We start from the raw sequence: 19,101 nt of genomic DNA on the forward strand, positions 1-19,101 counted from the left end.
AGGCATGTAGAGTCCATCCGTTCACGTTTTCTGCGTCGCACAAAGACACGGTGGTTGGAACCAAAGATCTCAAATTTGGACTCATCAGACCAAAGCACAGATTTCCACTGGTCTAATGTCCATTCCTTGTGTTCTTTAGCCCAAACGAGTCTCTTCTGCTTGTTGCCTGTCCTTAGCAGTGATTTCCTAGCAGATATTTTACCATGAAGGCCTGCTGCACAAAGTCTCTTAACAGTTGTTGTAGAGATGTGTCTGCTGCTAGAACTCTGTGTGGCATTGACCTGGTCTCTAATCTGAGCTGCTGTTAACCTGCAATTTCTGAGGCTGGTGACTCGGATAAACTTAGCAGAGGTGACTCTTGGTCTTCCTTCCCTGGGGCGGTCCTCCTGTGAGCCAGTTTCTTTGTAACGCTTGATGTTTTTTGCAACTGCACTTGGGACACTTTCAAACTTTTCCCAATTTTTCAGACTGACTGACCTTCATTTCTTAAAGGGAACCTGTCACCCCGTTTTTTGAGATTGAGCTATAAATACTGTAAAATAGGGCCTGCGCTGTGTGTTCCTATAGTGTATGTAGTGTACCCCGATTCCCCATGTATGCTGAGAAATAACTTACCAAAGTCGCCGTTTTCGCCTGTCAATCAGGCTGGTCAGGTCGGGAGGGCGTGGTGACATCGCTGGTTCTTCCTCAGCTTTACGTTGGTGGCGTAGTGGTGAAGACACAGCGCGCGATCTGCGCTGTCATCCCTTTCGTCGGTGGGGGCGGCCATCTTCCTGGGGCCGCGCGTGCGCAGATCGAGTGCTCTGCTGCACGGGGCTTCAGGAAAATGGCCGCGGGATGCCGCGCGTGCGCATTAGAGATCGCGGCGGCCATTTTCCCAAAGCCGAGTTTGCATCTCGGCTTTGGGAAAATGGCCGCCGCGATCTCTAATGCGCACGCGCGGCATCCCGCGGCCATTTTCCTGAAGCCCCGTGCAGCAGAGCACTCGATCTGCGCACGCGCGGCCCCAGGAAGATGGCCGCCCCCACCGACGAAAGGGATGACAGCGCAGATCGCGCGCTGTGTCTTCACCACTACGCCACCAACGTAAAGCTGAGGAAGAACCAGCGATGTCACCACGCCCTCCCGACCTGACCAGCCTGATTGACAGGCGAAAACGGCGACTTTGGTAAGTTATTTCTCAGCATACATGGGGAATCGGGGTACACTACATACACTATAGGAACACACAGCGCAGGCCCTATTTAACAGTATTTATAGCTCAATCTCAAAAAACGGGGTGACAGGTTCCCTTTAAAGTAATGATGGCCACTTGTTTTTCTTTACTTAGAATTTGTATTATGGCAAGAAAAAAGCAGCTATGAGTCTATTCAGTAGGACTATCAGCTGTGTATCCACCAGACTTCTGCACAACACAACTGATGGTCCTAACCCCATTTATAAGGCAAGAAATCCCACTTATTAAACCTGACAGGGCACACCTGTGAAGTGAAAACCATTCCTGGTGACTACCTCTTGAAGCTCATCAAGAGAATGCCAAGAGTGTGCAAAGCAGTCATCAAAGCAAAAGGTGGCTACTTTGAAGAACCTAGAATATAAGACATATTTTCAGTTGTTTCACACTTTTTTGTTAAGTATATAATTCCACATGTGTTAATTCATAGTTTTGATGCCTTCAGTGTGAATTTATAATTTTCATAGTCATGAAAATACAGAAAAATCTTTAAATGAGAAGGTGTGTCCAAACATTTGGTCTGTACTATATATACAAACGCTGTCATAAAGTATGTGCGTGAACCTTTTCTGCAGAAAGTGCTGACAAATGTCTCCTGAATTGATCCAGCTCGTCCAGACTTGGCACGCGGTGGCCGTCTATGAAGTAGGACGGCGTACACAGGATGTCACACAAGCTTTGATCACGCTGCTTTAACTGTTTTAGCTCTTGCATTCTTTCCTGCTTTTGTTTCAGCATGACTTCTACTCGTGTACGTAAATCCTTCTCCACCTGCAAGATGGTGCTTTCCTCATCTTCCTAAAAAAAAAGAAAGAACCAAGGTCTCAACACCAATTCACAACTATGCTTTTCAGAACAAAATGTAATTAAACCGTTAAAAATGTGAAATGTCATGCGCAGGTGTCCCTCAGACTGCTGTAATAATAGGGTCACCACCTAGAAAATATATAGAAGCTAATAATCTATAGATGTCCTGATCTGGGGATATTCTGCCCATCCCAGACTGATGACAAGAGGACATAGAAAACGCTTTCTTGCTTGTGAAGGGGGCTAATAAGCCAGGACCGGTCTCTGTCTATGCAGCCATGGTAATAACGAAGGAGGCCGACCCCGTCACACACACAACTGATGATGTGAGGACACAAGACACTTCCTCCTGTGTCGAACTAAAGCATAAAGTGGAAAGGACAGGATCCATCAATGGCAGCTACTGAGGACAGCTTTCATAATACAAGTTTTATATATTTATATTTAGAATAGTAAACTTTTTTGTTCAACCCCTTTAACATAGCAATGTTTTAATGAGGAAACCTTTCAGTGGTATCCAAATTCATTTCTGTGGAATGGCAGACTGCCCCCCGAACTCTACAGAGGAGGAAATTGAGCAAGCGGCCTTGATTTCTACAATACTCATTTTCAATACTACATATACTATACTACTATACTCATTCTACAATACTCATCCTGTAGAATGTAAGCCCGCAAGGGCAGGGTCCTCGCCCCTCTGTATCAGTATGTCATTGTTAGTTTGTTTACTGTATGTGATATTTGTAACTCCTTCCCATGTACAGCACCATGGAATCAATGGTGCTATATAAATAAATAATAATAATAATTTATTGTTGGTCGCATATCCTGGGCTGATACAAAATGATCTTTAGGTCAGCCCAAGACAAGTCATACATACTGATGACATTGAGGTCTACAATTCACTTCTTAAAGTGGTTGTTCACTGCTGGACAAACCCTTCTCAATCAATGTTTGGGGCCGATAAAATAAAAGCACTTATACTCACCCCCCCTCCGGTGCCATTCCAGCGTCTCGGCACTCGTGTACCCAACACTCATGTGAGGATGACACATGAGCCCTGCACCCGATCAGTGCTGGATTCACTGTCCCCGACAAATCAAACATCAAGGTCAGAGCAGCAGCACCTGCCGACTTCCTTTTGACATTCGATATGTCAGATGGCAAGGATTGCGATGCCAGTGCTGATTGGGCGCAGGGCTCATGTCATAACAACCACATGAGCCCCAGGAGTGCGGGGGCCGACACTGCTGGAACACCGCAAGCACCATAATGAGTATACGTGTTTTTAATTTATCGGCACAAAACATTCAGAACGAGTAGGGGCCGTCCAGGTAGTGGACAATCCTTTTAAGAACAGATTTCCCATACTAGACATTATATACTTACTTCAAATGGAGGAAGGTGCAGCTCCTCACAAAGACCATTCAGTTCTTTTCGGCAGACATCAATGCTTTTTTGCAGACGATCCTTCAACCTTTCCTCCTCTTCAATCATTTGTGTTAGAAGGATCTAATACATAGAGGTCATACTGTAAAACACTTATTCTACCGCCATCTGAAATCTTCTAAAGGACCTTTCAATTGCTCAAAAATATTGAGTTAAAATCCCCGCACTCCACCGTTTCTGCTGCTCTTTTGTCGCTTTTGGATCACACTATGTGTAAACCGACTGGGTATTACATACTTCTACTACTTTTCTGGGGACATGCACTTTCACGCTCCCTCCCAGATGCTGCCATAGTTCAGTAGTGTCTAGGATTGCTAGATCAGTTGCCATGCGGTGATTGACAGCATCTGGGAGGGAGGGCTGAAAAATGGACAGTTGGACCGCAAGCAGAGATTTCACATATTGCACTCTAGAAGGAACAAACGTGAACATCTCTGCAATGGAGCAATATAGTGCAAAATGGACAAGAACAGGAGAATCTGAGAGCTCAGGGGAATTGTGCAAGCGACAGGCCCTCTTGACCAGAAATGACCATTTCTGAAGTACTCTTTTACATTATGCTGTTCCTCTGTTATTCCTCCTTGGTTTTTATTTATAAATATGCAACTGGGCATTACCATTCTGCCTGTCATATGGACTTGTCCCTGCACATGTCAACATTATCAGCATCAGAGAAAATGAAACAACTGAGATGGGAAAGGATTTCATCCAGCACTGTGGAAGAAATATCCTCAGTTAAATATGTGCATTGTAGATCTTACTCCGTTAAAAAATTGTTAACAAGAGGAAAAATTCTGGTTAGCGCATAATTTGGCCAATTCACGTGTATCCAGCAGCCACGATAAGGCGATCCTCGTTGCTGGGAACCTGCCTGTGTGACCTACCAGAATTTTCATCTTATTAACAATCATCTCATGGTATGGAAATATTTTGAAAGGAATATAATGACGTGACCTGTATGACCTACTGGAATGGCAGCATAGGACGAAGGATTTCATGTGGCATTCAAACCATTCCTAGATCTGTGCCTATTAGCACAATGGATATAGGGGAGTGCAAATACATAAGCATTTATCTTAACACCAGTACACACTCACTACACTTAGATAGTGCTTTGTTTTTTTTCGATTACTTTATTCTTTTCAGAATTTTAGTGGTCCATTAAAAAATTGTCAAAGTAGCGAACATATGAACCTTGCGCGTCTCGGACTGAATACTAGTTGCTCCATTTTTTAATGGCGTAAACTCTACAATAAACAATATGTTCTTACTTAACTGGTGCTGGATGAAATCCTTTCCTACCTCCCCCGTTTCATTTTCACATGCTGTGTGTCCAGGAGTGCCCTCCTGAAGGATTTTGTGCACTGAACTTTGCAGTCTCTTGTTGATACATTGTGGCACTACCGTCTGTGTAGCGGGAAGATGATTTACTTTCTATCACTGATTGGACAGTCAGGCTATGCTGGACACACCCAAACTTGTCACTTCATTCATACATTTCTATGAGGACAATCAGAGGAACAGCACAGAGGTCTGGAATAGAGACTTCACAATTGTTATCTCACAAATACTACAAGTAGTTACTAAGCAGACAAGTCAGGAGAGGCAACAATTCCTCGTTATAGTACGGCCTCCCCAAAATCCAGTCAAGACCATTAAAAATGTAATAAGAATACTAATCATCCATCAAACTCTGATAATCACCATGTATGACATAAACAAATAATCGGACAAGTGCAATCCGATTAAAAAAAAAAAATATCGGATTGCACTCGGTCCGGAGTTAAACTATGGGGCAGTGCACATCTGCAATTATGTGCTCATGCTGATTCAGCCTACGAAAACAATCACAGCATACTGCGAGAATTGGATCGCATGCACCCATACAAGTCTATCAGTGTGTGTGAAACATCGTACTGCACTCGGATGTCAGCAGAGTGCAGTGCGATTACCGCAGAATTACTTTCTCCGTCTCCTCCGCACCTGTGCTCCCATTCTGTCATGCGAGAGGATCAGAGCAGACACACGGTTCACACTCGCCGCAGAGCAGGAGCCGAGGGTCCTTAGTATATCGCCTCCGATGCCATAAACTGGTGTGACTCCAGCCTAACTAACGTGACCAAGCAGTGTGCATGGAGCCTATACAACAGCATAGCCCCCCTACACCTGATTGTATGACCCCGTATTATGGAGATATTCTCCCCTAATCCAATCCTCCTGGGGGAAACCTCTGTAATACGATGATTAAATATAGGACAAATTTTTTATTCTGTGGGAACCTCAAGATACAAATTTACAATAAATTTGTGAGTATTCTCTCTTAATAAAAGTGAATTTAGTCCTTACGTTTATGTGTCTCTTGACGGTATCTGTCCTTTGCAACCTCTGGTCTTCTGGTATTCCAATTTCTTCCCAGATATCTCGAAGACGCGCTAATGCAGAATTTAAGCAGGCTACAGACTCTGCAGCAATCGCCTCGCTACAACACACAAGAGACAAGAAGGTTACCGGTCAGCCAGCGACGTGGAGACAGCGCCATGACCAAGAGCAGCTAGAACTGTGCTGTGACCAGGAGAGGGAAGGCAGAAAGAATTCACAGGACTCGCCCCACTAATGACCCTCCGACAAGCCTACACCCAGGAATGGGATTGTATGTCAAACTTTGAGGCATCTTTATCAGAACTGCTGCCTTCCCTGGATTTACAAATCTCTTATTTCGTCACGTAGTGGCTCCTTATTGCTCATTCAGTAGTATTGAACTGGCTCCATGAGCACAGCGGACGGGTGCCGGAGCGGCCTTTACATTGCAGGTGTTATTCTGGGGCAAAAAAAGGACAAGAGTAATGCATGCTGATTGTTTCCAGGCAGAAATCAGTCCATGTGCATCGGCTATAATGAGATCACGTGCGGTCTCCTTGGCTCTCCATGACCGTTTATATGTTCACCTGAATGAGTTGGTGAGAGGATGATGGCGCTACAGCCTCTGCTATACACAGAGGGATTCCTGCATCAGCGCCGGCTGTCAGTCAGTGCCGGGCTGCGGTTACAGCTGCTGCTCACTGTATACTGCGCGGTGACTGAAGCAACGCCGGCCGCATCCCTATGACTGAGAGCCAAACGCTGCCGGAAGGAATAAGGCTAAGTGCACACGTTGCAGAATTGCAGCAGCAATTCCGCAACTCCTGCCGCGGGTATATCGCATGCGGAATTGGCATGCGTATTCCCGCTAAACACTAGCGTTTTACAAGCGTAATTAGCTTGCAGAATGCTAGCGTTTTCCACACAATCTGCAGCATTGCTTGGAAAACTGATTGACAGGTTGGTCACACTTGTCAAACATAGTGTTTGAGAAGTGTGACCAACTTTTTACTATTGATGCTGCCTGTGCAGCATCAATAGTAAAAGATATAATGTTAAAAATAATTTAAAAAAAATGAAAAATCGTGATATTCTCACCTTCCGGCATCCCCCGTAGGCTTCCAGCTCCTCGCGATGCTCCTTTTCCCAGTAATGTCTCGTGGCAATGACCCCAGATGACGTAGTGGTCTCACGAGACCGCTACGTCATCACAGGTCATTGTCGCAAGGCATTACTGGGAACAGGAGCATCGCAAGGAGCTGGAAGCCTACGGGGGACGCTGGAAGGTGGGAATATCACGATTTTTTATTTTAATTCATTTTTTTTACAATTATATGGTGCCCAGTCCGTGGGGGAGAGTCTCCCCTTCTCCACCCTGGGTACCAACTGCACAAGATCCGCTTACTTCCCGCATGTTGGGCATAGCCACATGTGGAAAGTAAGCGGATCAATGCATTTCTATGTGTGCAGAATCCCCGCGATTCCGCACAAAGAATGAACATGCTGTGTTTTTTTCCAGAATGCGATTCAGCCGTGGAAGAAGACGCAACATGTGCACAAAAATTGCGGATTGCATTCTAATAATAGGATGCTTAATGTATGCGGTTTTTTCGCGGTTTTATAACGAAAAAAAAATGTGAAAAATCCTGAACGTGTGCACACAGCATAAGGCCACGTGCACATGTTTGCAGAAAGTCTTGCGGATTTTTCCAGACTGATTTTGGTAAATCCGCAGGTAACCTGTTCTGCAGGTTTCCTGTGGAATTACCGCGATTTCTTTGCGGATTCCACCTGTGGTTTCCCATTATGGAGCAGGTGTAAACCGCTGCAGAATCCGCACAAAGAATTGACATGCTGCAGAATAAACAACGCTACGTTTCCACGCGTTCTTTTTTCTGCAGCATGTGCGCTGCGGATTTTGTTTTCCATAGGTTTACATGGTACCGTAAACTCAGGGAAAACTGCTGCGAATCCGCAGCGGCCAATCCACAACGTGTGCACATAGCCTGAAGCTCATCTCCTGGTAGCTGGGCACCTTCAGAACACTAGAAACCTGCAGATTAACCCCACATCAGCAGGTTACTAGCATTTAATTTTTACACGACTTGTTCCCTTAAAGAAAAATCTGGGTAACTGTTTTGCCATGAGCTACTGGCAATGGTGAAGCTTAGGAATCAGCAATGCTGAGAGGCTGGTGAGGCCACAGAAGAAAAAGGCTGAAAAGCCCTCCCTTACAAAAAGCCTCTTCCTGCCATATCTCTAGTGTCCTCCCTGTATACTTCAGAGTGTCAGCTCTCCTGCCAGCGCTCGCCCTGCTGGAACGTTTAGGTCTCTGCTTGTGAGACCTGCACCAGACTATGATCACATCTGGGTCGGAGCCGACATCACACACACATCGCCATTTCTCAGGTGATCTTCCACTGTATAAGAGAGCAGTCTGTTAGACGCCAGGTGGATGCCTGTGTGTGGACCAAAACATTCTGTGCAGAAAATATTTAAGAGTCTCGTGATTGAATGAGGAATTAATATTGGAACTATAGTGAAGATCATGAGTAATGGAAGGAATGATACAAGACGGCGCACACTAATCACATTGTGCACAGAACATGAGCACATGACACAGGAATGTAACGGCCGCACTGACACTGTAACAGCGCTCTGCTCCACCCGTAACAAGATCACGTCACTCCTCATTGTCTGTCTGGAAAGGTTTATATAAAAGAACCTGAAGACCCACCTCTTCAGACAAGCCTACAACCTGCAGCTACCACCGATCGACCAAACCGCTGCATGACCAGCTCTACCCTCACCTACTGTATTCTCACCCATCCCTTGTAGATTGTGAGCCCTCGCGGGCAGGGTCCTCATTCCTCCTGTACCAGTTATGATTTGTATTGTTTAAGATTATTGTACTTGTTTTCATTATGTATACCCCTCCTCACATATAAAGCGCCATGGAATAAATGGCGCTATAACAATAAATAATAATAATATTCAATTTACACCTGAACCAACCAAACCTCAAGAGAGAATATATGTGTCCACTTCCCTGCAAAAAAGCCATATCAAAGTCATTGTTCCTGAAATTACCTAGGTTCCGAATATTCCACCAGTTTATTTCTGTAATACATAAAGTGTCATCTCACATTCCCTTTTCATTATGTCTTGCAGAGAAGGATCTATTCAGGTTTATCAATAACCTCTCACATTGGAGAGGACAAGTTCACATCGCACAATTCTTCAACCTGGGAAAAGGAGCATTGGAGATCCCCTTACCATACGACCTGAGGCCACCTTCAGACGGCCATAGCACGGGTCTAACCTGTCTCCAACGTTCTACTGGATAGAAAGCGAGATCACTACAGGGGCAGGAACGTGACAGAAGCAGTGAGTGAAGGGGGCTGGCTGACGGCTAATTTCAATAGCTAGGCGAGCCTTCTTCATGGTTTATACCTTGCAGAACAGGTGCTGGCTTAGCTATGAAAATAAGCAGGATGGTCGAAAGGCAACCGAGAGTATCAAGGCTCAGAGGGCAACGGGGCACCAAAGCCATTAGAAATCCAACAGTAGGTATCAGACTTACTATTTAACGTTCATTGAAGCAGAATTTGGAAAGGTTGGGAAAGCCCTTTAATGCACATGTTATTCACAGTCCACTGCAGAAGGTGAATGCCGACTACACTGGAAGCTTACGGTCTTAAGTCCAAACGCCATGATGAGTAAATGTTTAAGTCAAAAAAGAGTTATTGATCTGAGAGCCTGAGCAGAAAGAGTCAACTATTCCCTCAGAGACCCCCAATTAGGGTGCAGGATCGGAAATGTACAGAAAACAATAACACATGGCTTTCCCGATAAATCCACCACACCCCGGTGCTCTCTGCTGGGCAGATCTCAGGCACTATTGCGGAGTTTTTCTCCTTACTCAGTTTGACCTCCCACCAGATCAAAAGACACAGTAGAAATCCAGCGGCCCCAAGTTACAATGAGTAGCTGTATTTTTCATCATTGTTACTCTGGCTTGAAAAAGCCAAATATGGCTGAAAGGTTGCTTTTTCTTGCTGCCAAGTAAATTTAAGGATGGAATAAAAGTTACGTTTTTCCACACAAGATTGCTTTGGTGATTTCTAACCGATCACCAGCCTTAGCACGTACATGAGACCAGTAATCAGCTGTATAGTCATGCAAGCAGTCCAGGACATCATCACAGCAGTGCCAGTGGTAGCCAGACATCACTGGAGGATGGACCAGCGGGGAGCACAGAAGCAATTTTATTAGGTCAATAATCTTTGACTTTTATTTTTTATGAAAGAGGTTGTTCACTACTTGGCCAACTCCTTTTTACTCTCCATGTTTGGCCCTGTCTTCCAACTTATAAGTGCGGTTATCAAGAGGTTGTCAGGGCTGCGGCTGCTCTCATGCTTCCACTCGAAGTTCAATTTGTCCGAAGGAAGAGACAGCGACACCGGAGCAGATTGGGTGCAGGGCTCACGGGTCATAATGATACCCGGGAATGTAAGTGCCAACACCACTGGTGCATGGGAGGGGAGTATAAGCTTTTTTTATTTAACGAGGCCAAACATGGGGAATGAGAAGAGGTTGCACTAGTAGGATAAGTAATCCCTTTCTAATTAGTGGGGGGCCGATTGTTGGGATCTTAAAATGCATGGAATTGCAGCACCACAACATTCTAAAAAGTTCTTCTATACGAGAAATAATAAAATATAGGAGAAATAAATACTTAAAGAAGTATAAGGACAATTGGTCCCTAAATCCTCTTAATTACCATATGTAAGGTATGGGATAAATAAGTGTATTACACTACGGTACTTCCAGTTTGCAGTCTTCCCCAGTTTCCAGGGCCGCTCAAGTCCTCTTCTGGCCCACATGACTACTCTTCAGCTTTGCCAGCTCACACTGTGTAGGTCAGTGCTGCTTTTCCAGTTTTAGGTCTATGAGAACCTAAAACTCACACTGTAGGCTCACACTGAGAAAGCACCACACACAAACTGTGTGATCTGGCTAGTTTTTCAGGTTACGTGGTCAAAAGAGCATGAGAGCGAAGCTGAAACCAGGGAAGACACCATTACCATTTTAAAACCTTTGCACTACATAATAAAGGGGAGATTAGGGGAACAGTTTTTGCTGAGACATCTCCAACTGAGGCCCCACATGGCAGAACATGCAGACCTACAGGATCTACAAGGGCTATGTGCCACCATACATACAGCAATGCATGGAGATTTTGGTTTGGAACTTAAAGGCACTGTTTAGTTACTGAGAAACACAGAAAACATAAAAAAGACCAGACGTAAAATGAGAAATAGCCAAGATTCTCAATAACCACCTCGCTCCTTGAGGACTTGTCCCCAAAAAATATCCTTATGACCTAGGCTATATTCACAGTTTTTAAAGCAAAAAAATGTTTGTTTTTTCCTGAAGAGGTTTTGAAGATTTTTTTTCCTGAATCTGTTAGTGCAGCCTTTTGATTGGCCAGTGCCCAACTGGGAGCAGGTTCCATCCGCTTCAATGAAAAGATATGGATTTTTTCCCCCCCACCAATCACTTGTCAAAAAATTATTTGAGAAAAAGAAAAAAAAAAGCTCAACAAACTCCATATCTGAAAGAAAGCAAAGTGGATGTGCCATAGAAAAGAATGGGAGGTGTTTTTGAACTGTTTTTGAGGAGGATTATGGAGACGATCTGCTCAAAAATAAGGGTGTGAACAGAGTCCAAGGGTTCATTTGCAGAAATTTCTGGTGTTTTTCAAATAAATCTGAATTAACTTTGTAAAAAAAAAAAAACTGCATATGCTGCAGAAATATCCCTGTTCTGATGTAAGGAACAGATTTCTTTCAGAGATTTCTGCTACAGATCTGTCACCTGTAAGGCTAGGTTCACATTGCGTTAGTGCAATCCGTTTAGCGCATACGCTAACGGAATGCGCTAACGCAATGTCTAAAAAGGGATCGCATTTAGCGAGAAACGGACCTCGAACGCTGCAAGCAGCGTTCGAGGTCCGTCAGAAAATAACGGGACATCGCTGACGCATGCCAAAAATGGCATACGTTAGTTACATTGGGTCAATGGGTGCGCTAACAGATCCGTTAAATAGCGTTAATTGCGCCATGTAACGGATTCCGTCAGCGGACACCCACTAACGCAATGTGAACCCAGCCTTAGTGGCATCTATGGCTGCCTCCTGGGGAACCTTATAGGAAAACACTCAGGCTTTGTCCACACTTTAAGAAGGGGTGTGCTTGTCACCGGTCATTGAAAAAACAAAAACCTGCATCTCTTAGGCTATGTGCCCACGTTCGTGGTTTTTTTTTGCGGTAAAAACGCTATAAAAACTCATTAAAAATGCATACATTATACATCCTATAATTTAGAATGCATTCTGCATGTTTTGTGCACATGATGCGTTTTCTTTTCCGCAAAAAAAACGCATCGCGGTAAAAAAAGCAGCATGTTCATTAATTTTGAGGATTTTCTGCGTTTTTCCCGCTATTCTATGCATTTGGGAAAAAAAATATAAAAAACGCACCAAAAACGCGAAAAAAACATGCGGATTTCTGGCAGAAATGTCCAGTTTTTGTCAGGAAAATTTCTGCAAGAAATCCTGACGTGTGCACATACCCTTAGTGAGGCCTTATTCAGATGTCCGTGATTTGTTTCATAGGTAAAAAACACAGACCGTTGATCATCAGTGTTTGGAAGCTGACTTTCATCAATTTTTGCCACCAGAGAGTAAATAAATGACAATGTTAACGACAGACAGATCAAATGTCATCCGTGTACTCTTCTCCGCAGTGTGGGATCTCACCCTAGATAAGCCAGTACCTGGGTGCGGCAGCTCTGCAGAATGGCTAGGCATTGTGTAAGGTCAGCTCTGGGATTCTGCACCCACCCCGACCACTTGTGCTGGGTCTCACCAGGGACAATGCACAAGGCTGGAGACATTCACAAGGAGAGAGTCAGCTCTCTCCGCTCCTCTACCCAACCCTGCAGAGCAGATGGATGGATGGATCAGCTCCCAGGGATACGAAACATAATAATGGCTGCTACAGGCCGTCACATAGTGTTTATCAGGCTACAGAGACCGTTCCTAAAACACATTATCCCAGAGGCACTGGGCTTCCATAGTAAGGCCGGGCTCACACTAATGCTAGGAGTTCTGTGGAGTTTGTGAGCACAAACTGACTGCCGAAACCAAGCACAGCACCGTGTAGAGACATAGCCCTAACAAACAAAAAATGGACCTTTAGGCTGTGTGCACACGATGCGGATTTAGTGCGGATCCGCAGCGGATTTTTCCACGCAGAAACGCTGCAGTTCCGCAAAGTGATTTACAGTACAATGTAAATCAATGAAAAAAAAAAACACTGTGCTAATGGTGAGGAAAAATCCACATGAAAAATGCAGCGGATCATGCTGCTACTTTTGTGCGGAACTGCAGCGTTTCTGACCCCTTCCATTATATAAATCCGCAGGGGTAAAAAAAACACAGAAAAATCCGCAACAAAAACACATAAAATCCGCATTAAAAAAACGTGTCAAATCCGCACCTTTTATTAGCGATATGTCCCCTATAACGTGCTTTGCTTGGTTTGAACAATCACGCTCTGACAGATTCCCTTTAACTGATAAAAAAAAAAAAAAATGGATATGTCCCATGATGGACAGAACCAGAGCCAGATGGGCTGTATGGACTATAATGGAGTCCATGTGGTTCCCCTCAGGTTGTCCATTAGTGATGAGCGAATATACTCGAGATTTCCCCAGCACACTCGGGTGACCTCCGAGTATTTTTTAGTGCTTGGAGATTTAGTTTTCCCTCACCTCAGCTGAATGATTTACATCTGTTAGCCAGCATAAGTACATGTGGGGATTCCCTAGAAACCAGACAACCCCCACATGTACTTATGCTGGCTAACAGATACATAGTAACATAGTAACATAGTTAGTAAGGCCGAAAAAAGACATTTGTCCATCCAGTTCAGCCTATATTCCATCATAATAAATACCCAGATCTACGTCCTTCTACAGAACCTAATAATTGTATGATACAATATTGTTCTGCTCCAGGAAGACATCCAGGCCTCTCTTGAACCCCTCGACTGAGTTCGCCATCACCACCTCCTCAGGCAAGCAATTCCAGATTCTCACTGCCCTAACAGTAAAGAATCCTCTTCTATGTTGGTGGAAAAACCTTCTCTCCTCCAGACGCAAAGAATGCCCCCTTGTGCCCGTCACCTTCCTTGGTATAAACAGATCCTCAGCGAGATATTTGTATTGTCCCCTTATATACTTATACATGGTTATTAGATCGCCCCTCAGTCGTCTTTTTTCTAGACTAAATAATCCTAATTTCGCTAATCTATCTGGGTATTGTAGTTCTCCCATCCCCTTTATTAATTTTGTTGCCCTCCTTTGTACTCTCTCTAGTTCCATTATATCCTTCCTGAGCACCGGTGCCCAAAACTGGACACAGTACTCCATGTGCGGTCTAACTAGGGATTTGTACAGAGGCAGTATAATGCTCTCATCATGTGTATCCAGACCTCTTTTAATGCACCCCATGATCCTGTTTGCCTTGGCAGCTGCTGCCTGGCACTGGCTGCTCCAGGTAAGTTTATCATTAACTAGGATCCCCAAGTCCTTCTCCCTGTCAGATTTACCCAGTGGTTTCCCGTTCAGTGTGTAATGGTGATATTGATTCCCTCTTCCCATGTGTATAACCTTACATTTATCATTGTTAAACCTCATCTGCCACCTTTCAGCCCAAGTTTCCAACTTATCCAGATCCATCTGTAGCAGAATACTATTTTCTCTTGTATTAACTGCTTTACATAGTTTTGTATCATCTGCAAATATCGATATTTTACTGTGTAAACCTTCTACCAGATCATTAATGAATATGTTGAAGAGAACAGGTCCCAATACTGACCCCTGCGGTACCCCACTGGTCACAGCGACCCAGTTAGAGACTATACCATTTATAACCACCCTCTGCTTTCTATCACTAAGCCAGTTACTAACCCATTTACACACATTTTCCCCCAGACCAAGCATTCTCATTTTGTGTACCAACCTCTTGTGCGGCACGGTATCAAACGCTTTGGAAAAATCGAGATATACCACGTCCAATGACTCACCGTGGTCCAGTCTATAGCTTACCTCTTCATAAAAACTGATTAGATTGGTTTGACAGGAGCGATTTCTCATAAACCCATGCTGATATGGAGTTAAACAGTTATTCTCATTGAGATAATCCAGAATAACATCCCTCAGAAACCCTTCAAATATTTTACCAACAATAGAGGTTAGACTTACTGGCCTATAATTTCCAGGTTCACTTTTAGAGCCCTTTTTGAATATTGGCACCACATTTGCTATGCGCCAATCCTGCGGAACAGACCCTGTCTCTATAGAGTCCCTAAAAATAAGAAATAATGGTTTATCTATTACATTACTTAGTTCTCTTAGTACTCGTGGGTGTATGCCATCCGGACCCGGAGATTTATCTATTTTAATCTTATTTAGCCGGTTTCGCACCTCTTCTTGGGTTAGATTGGTGACCCTTAATATAGGGTTTTCATTGTTTCTTGGGATTTCACCTAGCATTTCATTTTCCACCGTGAATACCGTGGAGAAGAAGGTGTTTAATATGTTAGCTTTTTCCTCGTCATCTACAACCATGTAAATGTAAATCATTCAGCTGCGGCAAAGAAAACCAAATCTCTGAGCACTAAAAAAAAATACTCGGAGGTCACCCGAGCGTGCTCAGGAAATCTCGAGTAACGAGTATATTCGTTCATCACTATTGTTTATCATTCTAACAGAAAGAAACAGCTGTAAGTTGCGCTTTTACTTCCGGTAAAAGTGATGGCGCTTGTGACAAAAGTGAGATCCTAAACAAAGTGTCTCCACTTACTGATGGGTAGACCACCGCCTACTGATGGGTAGACCACCACTAGATCTTAGGTAGATACTCAACGGTTCACTGAATGTGCAGGACTTCGGGCAGTTCGTGATGACAAGGCCCAGGTGACATCATAGTGACTCCAGGCATGACCCAACACAATGATACAAGTCACATTGTACCAGCCTGGCCTGAGTGACTGTACTGAGAGCACACTCGGAGGGCCGAATACCAGTGGCAGCACTGTGCCTACTGACAAAATCTGTAGACAGGTTCTCCTTCAGCAATATGACAATGATCACACACCGTGCAGGGCCGCACAAGATGACCAGGCTGCAAAGTACATTACATTAGTGTTAATATTTACCCAGGAGTCACATTCCTGAGCAGCAATGGCCGCCCCCTATAGACGAGCTGATAGCTGCACAGTGGGGTCTCCTCTGTAGGACTCAGCCCTCAGCAGATTCAGGACTCTGGGAAAGCTGGGTGACTGCCTCTGTGGTCAATGTTTGCAGGGAAAGTCAGGGCAGAGCAGGGACTACAATCAGCGCCTCTACATTCTGCACAAAGGGACCATGTTGTCCCTGGGCGACAGGTGACCCCCTCCACCCATATTCCCCCTGTGCACAGTGGCATCATGCCCATATTCCCCTTGTGTCATCTAACCCTTGCTCCCTCCTGCCCCCACACTGTACCCTCCTGCCCTGTGCCCCCCACACTGTACCCTCCTGCCCTGTGCCCCACCCCCACTGTACCCTCCTGCCCTGTGCCCCCCACACTGCACCCTCCTGCCCTGTGCCCCCCACACTATACCATTCTGCCCTGTGCCCCCCACACTGTACCATTCTGCCCTGTGCCCCACCACACTGTACCATTCTGCCCTGTGCCCCACCACACTGTACCATTCTGCCCTGTGCCCCACCACACTGTACCATTCTGCCCTGTGCCCCCCCACTGCACCCTCCTGCCCCTTTGTACCTTGCCTGGGTGGCGACTCCCGGCCTCATTAGCACAGAATGCAGCCACACTGTATTACAATCACGTCTTTATGCCCCGGTTTCGGGGGAGTGGCATGGAGCCCCACAGCGTACAACCTGCACCAGGATGATGTGTGCCCGTGCTGGGACTTGTGGTTCCACACCAGGCCACATACACGGATATTAACCACCATAAGTTAATAACCGGGAGATGCCAGCCCCGTACTATGATCACACCTTGCCAGCAGGGCGGGAGGTGGCACTGGGCCCCTGGTACCATCACAGCTGTCGATGACACAAGACGTGACCATGTCGCACACCTGCACCGTGCCCCTACAGCGGGCGCTGACCTCCGCACACCTATATGCTCTGTGTCCGGCAGCTCATACAGACACAGGACCGGCCGGCACCTAGCGGGTTAAATGCTAATGAGCTAATTACCGCTCACCTTCTCCTCATGGCGGCGGCGCTCCGCTCTGCGCTGTATACGAGGCTCAGCCGCTTCTGACACAACCGTTTCCAGTCCTCAGTCGCAGACAGTAACTTTTCAAATTTGCCTCGAGAACGCAGCTCTCCGCATTGTGATTGGTGGGTGACGATGACATCACAGGTTCCCAAGGTAACGGCTGGAATGACAGCTACAAAGCTCCACGCCTCAGTCAGGAATGGGAAACTGCGCATGCGTCACTGGGCGGGTGGGTGTTCATTCAAAACCCCTAGTTTGTATGGTATTACTGTCTGTAAAATGTATGGGCCCCTGCCAGGTCCTGACTGCAGACTGCACTGCACATACCACCCGCTCACTAGGGAAAATGCCAGAACGTATGGGCTGCTTTCAGGTATATAGTATAGGAGCCGGCAGAAGGTATGGGCTGCTGTCAGGTATATAGTATTGGAGCGGGCAGAAGGTATGGGCTGCTGTCAGGTATATAGTATAGGAGCCGGCAGAAGGTATGGGCTGCTGTCAGGTATATAGTATTGGAGCGGGCAGAAGGTATGGGCTGCTGTCAGGTATATAGTATAGGAGCCGGCAGAAGGTATGGGCTGCTGTCAGGTATATAGTATTGGAGCGGGCAGAAGGTATGGGCTGCTGTCAGGTATATAGTATAGGAGCCGGCAGAAGGTATGGGCTGCTGTCAGGTATATAGTATTGGAGCGGGCAGAAGGTATGGGCTGCTGTCAGGTATATAGTATAGGAGCCGGCAGAAGGTATGGGCTGCTGTCAGGTATATAGTATTGGAGCGGGCAGAAGGTATGGGCTGCTGTCAGGTATATAGTATAGGAGCCGGCAGAAGGTATGGGCTGCTGTCAGGTATATAGTATTGGAGCCGGCAGAAGGTATGGGCTGCTGTCAGGTATATAGTATAGGAGCCGGTAGAAAGTATGGGCTCCTGTGAGGTATATAGTATTGGAGCGGGCAGAAGGTATGGGCTGCTGTCGGGTATATAGTATTGGAGCGGGCAGAAGGTATGGGCTCCTGTCAGGTATATAGTATTGGAGCGGGCAGAAGGTATGGGCTGCTGTCGGGTATATAGTATTGGAGCGGGCAGAAGGTATGGGCTGCTGTCAGGTATATAGTATTGGAGCGGGCAGAAGGTATGGGCTGCTGTCAGGTATATAGTATTGGAGCGGGCAGAAGGTATGGGCTGCTGTCAGGTATATAGTATTGGAGCCGGCAGAAGGTATGGGCTCCTGTGAGGTATATACAGGTCCTTCTCAAAAAATTAGCATATAGTGTTAAATTTCATTATTTACCATAATGTAATGATTACAATTAAACTTTCATATATTATAGATTCATTATCCACCAACTGAAATTTGTCAGGTCTTTTATTGTTTTAATACTGATGATTTTGGCATACAACTCCTGATAACCCAAAAAACCTGTCTCAATAAATTAGCATATCAAGAAAAGGTTCTCTAAACGACCTATTACCCTAATCTTCTGAATCAACTAATTAACTCTAAACACATGCAAAAGATACCTGAGGCTTTTATAAACTCCCTGCCTGGTTCATTACTCAAAACCCCCATCATGGGTAAGACTAGCGACCTGACAGATGTCAAGAAGGCCATCATTGACACCCTCAAGCAAGAGGGTAAGACCCAGAAAGAAATTTCTCAACAAATAGGCTGTTCCCAGAGTGCTGTATCAAGGCACCTCAATGGTAAGTCTGTTGGAAGGAAACAATGTGGCAGAAAACGCTGTACAACGAGAAGAGGAGACCGGACCCTGAGGAAGATTGTGGAGAAGGACCGATTCCAGACCTTGGGGAACCTGAGGAAGCAGTGGACTGAGTCTGGTGTGGAAACATCCAGAGCCACCGTGCACAGGCGTGTGCAGGAAATGGGCT

General features: G+C 45.4%; 1 protein-coding gene across 6 annotated transcripts in view; it reads right to left on the reverse strand.

Annotated features, from left to right (window-relative positions):
• The window catches only part of PRC1 (protein regulator of cytokinesis 1), a 32,909-nt gene extending 15,610 nt beyond the window's left edge, over nucleotides 1-17,299 (reverse strand). For all 6 annotated transcript variants that reach the window (XM_069766165.1, XM_069766162.1, XM_069766163.1 and 3 more), the window contains exons 1-4: nucleotides 17,196-17,299; nucleotides 5,837-5,969; nucleotides 3,431-3,553; nucleotides 1,799-2,032 (exon numbers count right to left, since the gene is read on the reverse strand). In XM_069766165.1, the coding sequence (XP_069622266.1) occupies nucleotides 1,799-2,032; nucleotides 3,431-3,553; nucleotides 5,837-5,969; nucleotides 17,196-17,206 (501 nt within the window). In that variant the 5' untranslated portion in view covers nucleotides 17,207-17,299. The remainder of the gene's footprint in view (nucleotides 1-1,798; nucleotides 2,033-3,430; nucleotides 3,554-5,836; nucleotides 5,970-17,195) is intronic.
• Nucleotides 17,300-19,101: the final 1,802 nt, after the last annotated feature.

This window comes from Ranitomeya imitator, chromosome 4, assembly GCF_032444005.1.
Source record: "Ranitomeya imitator isolate aRanImi1 chromosome 4, aRanImi1.pri, whole genome shotgun sequence".
In the NCBI taxonomy this organism is placed as follows: Eukaryota; Metazoa; Chordata; class Amphibia; order Anura; family Dendrobatidae; genus Ranitomeya; species Ranitomeya imitator.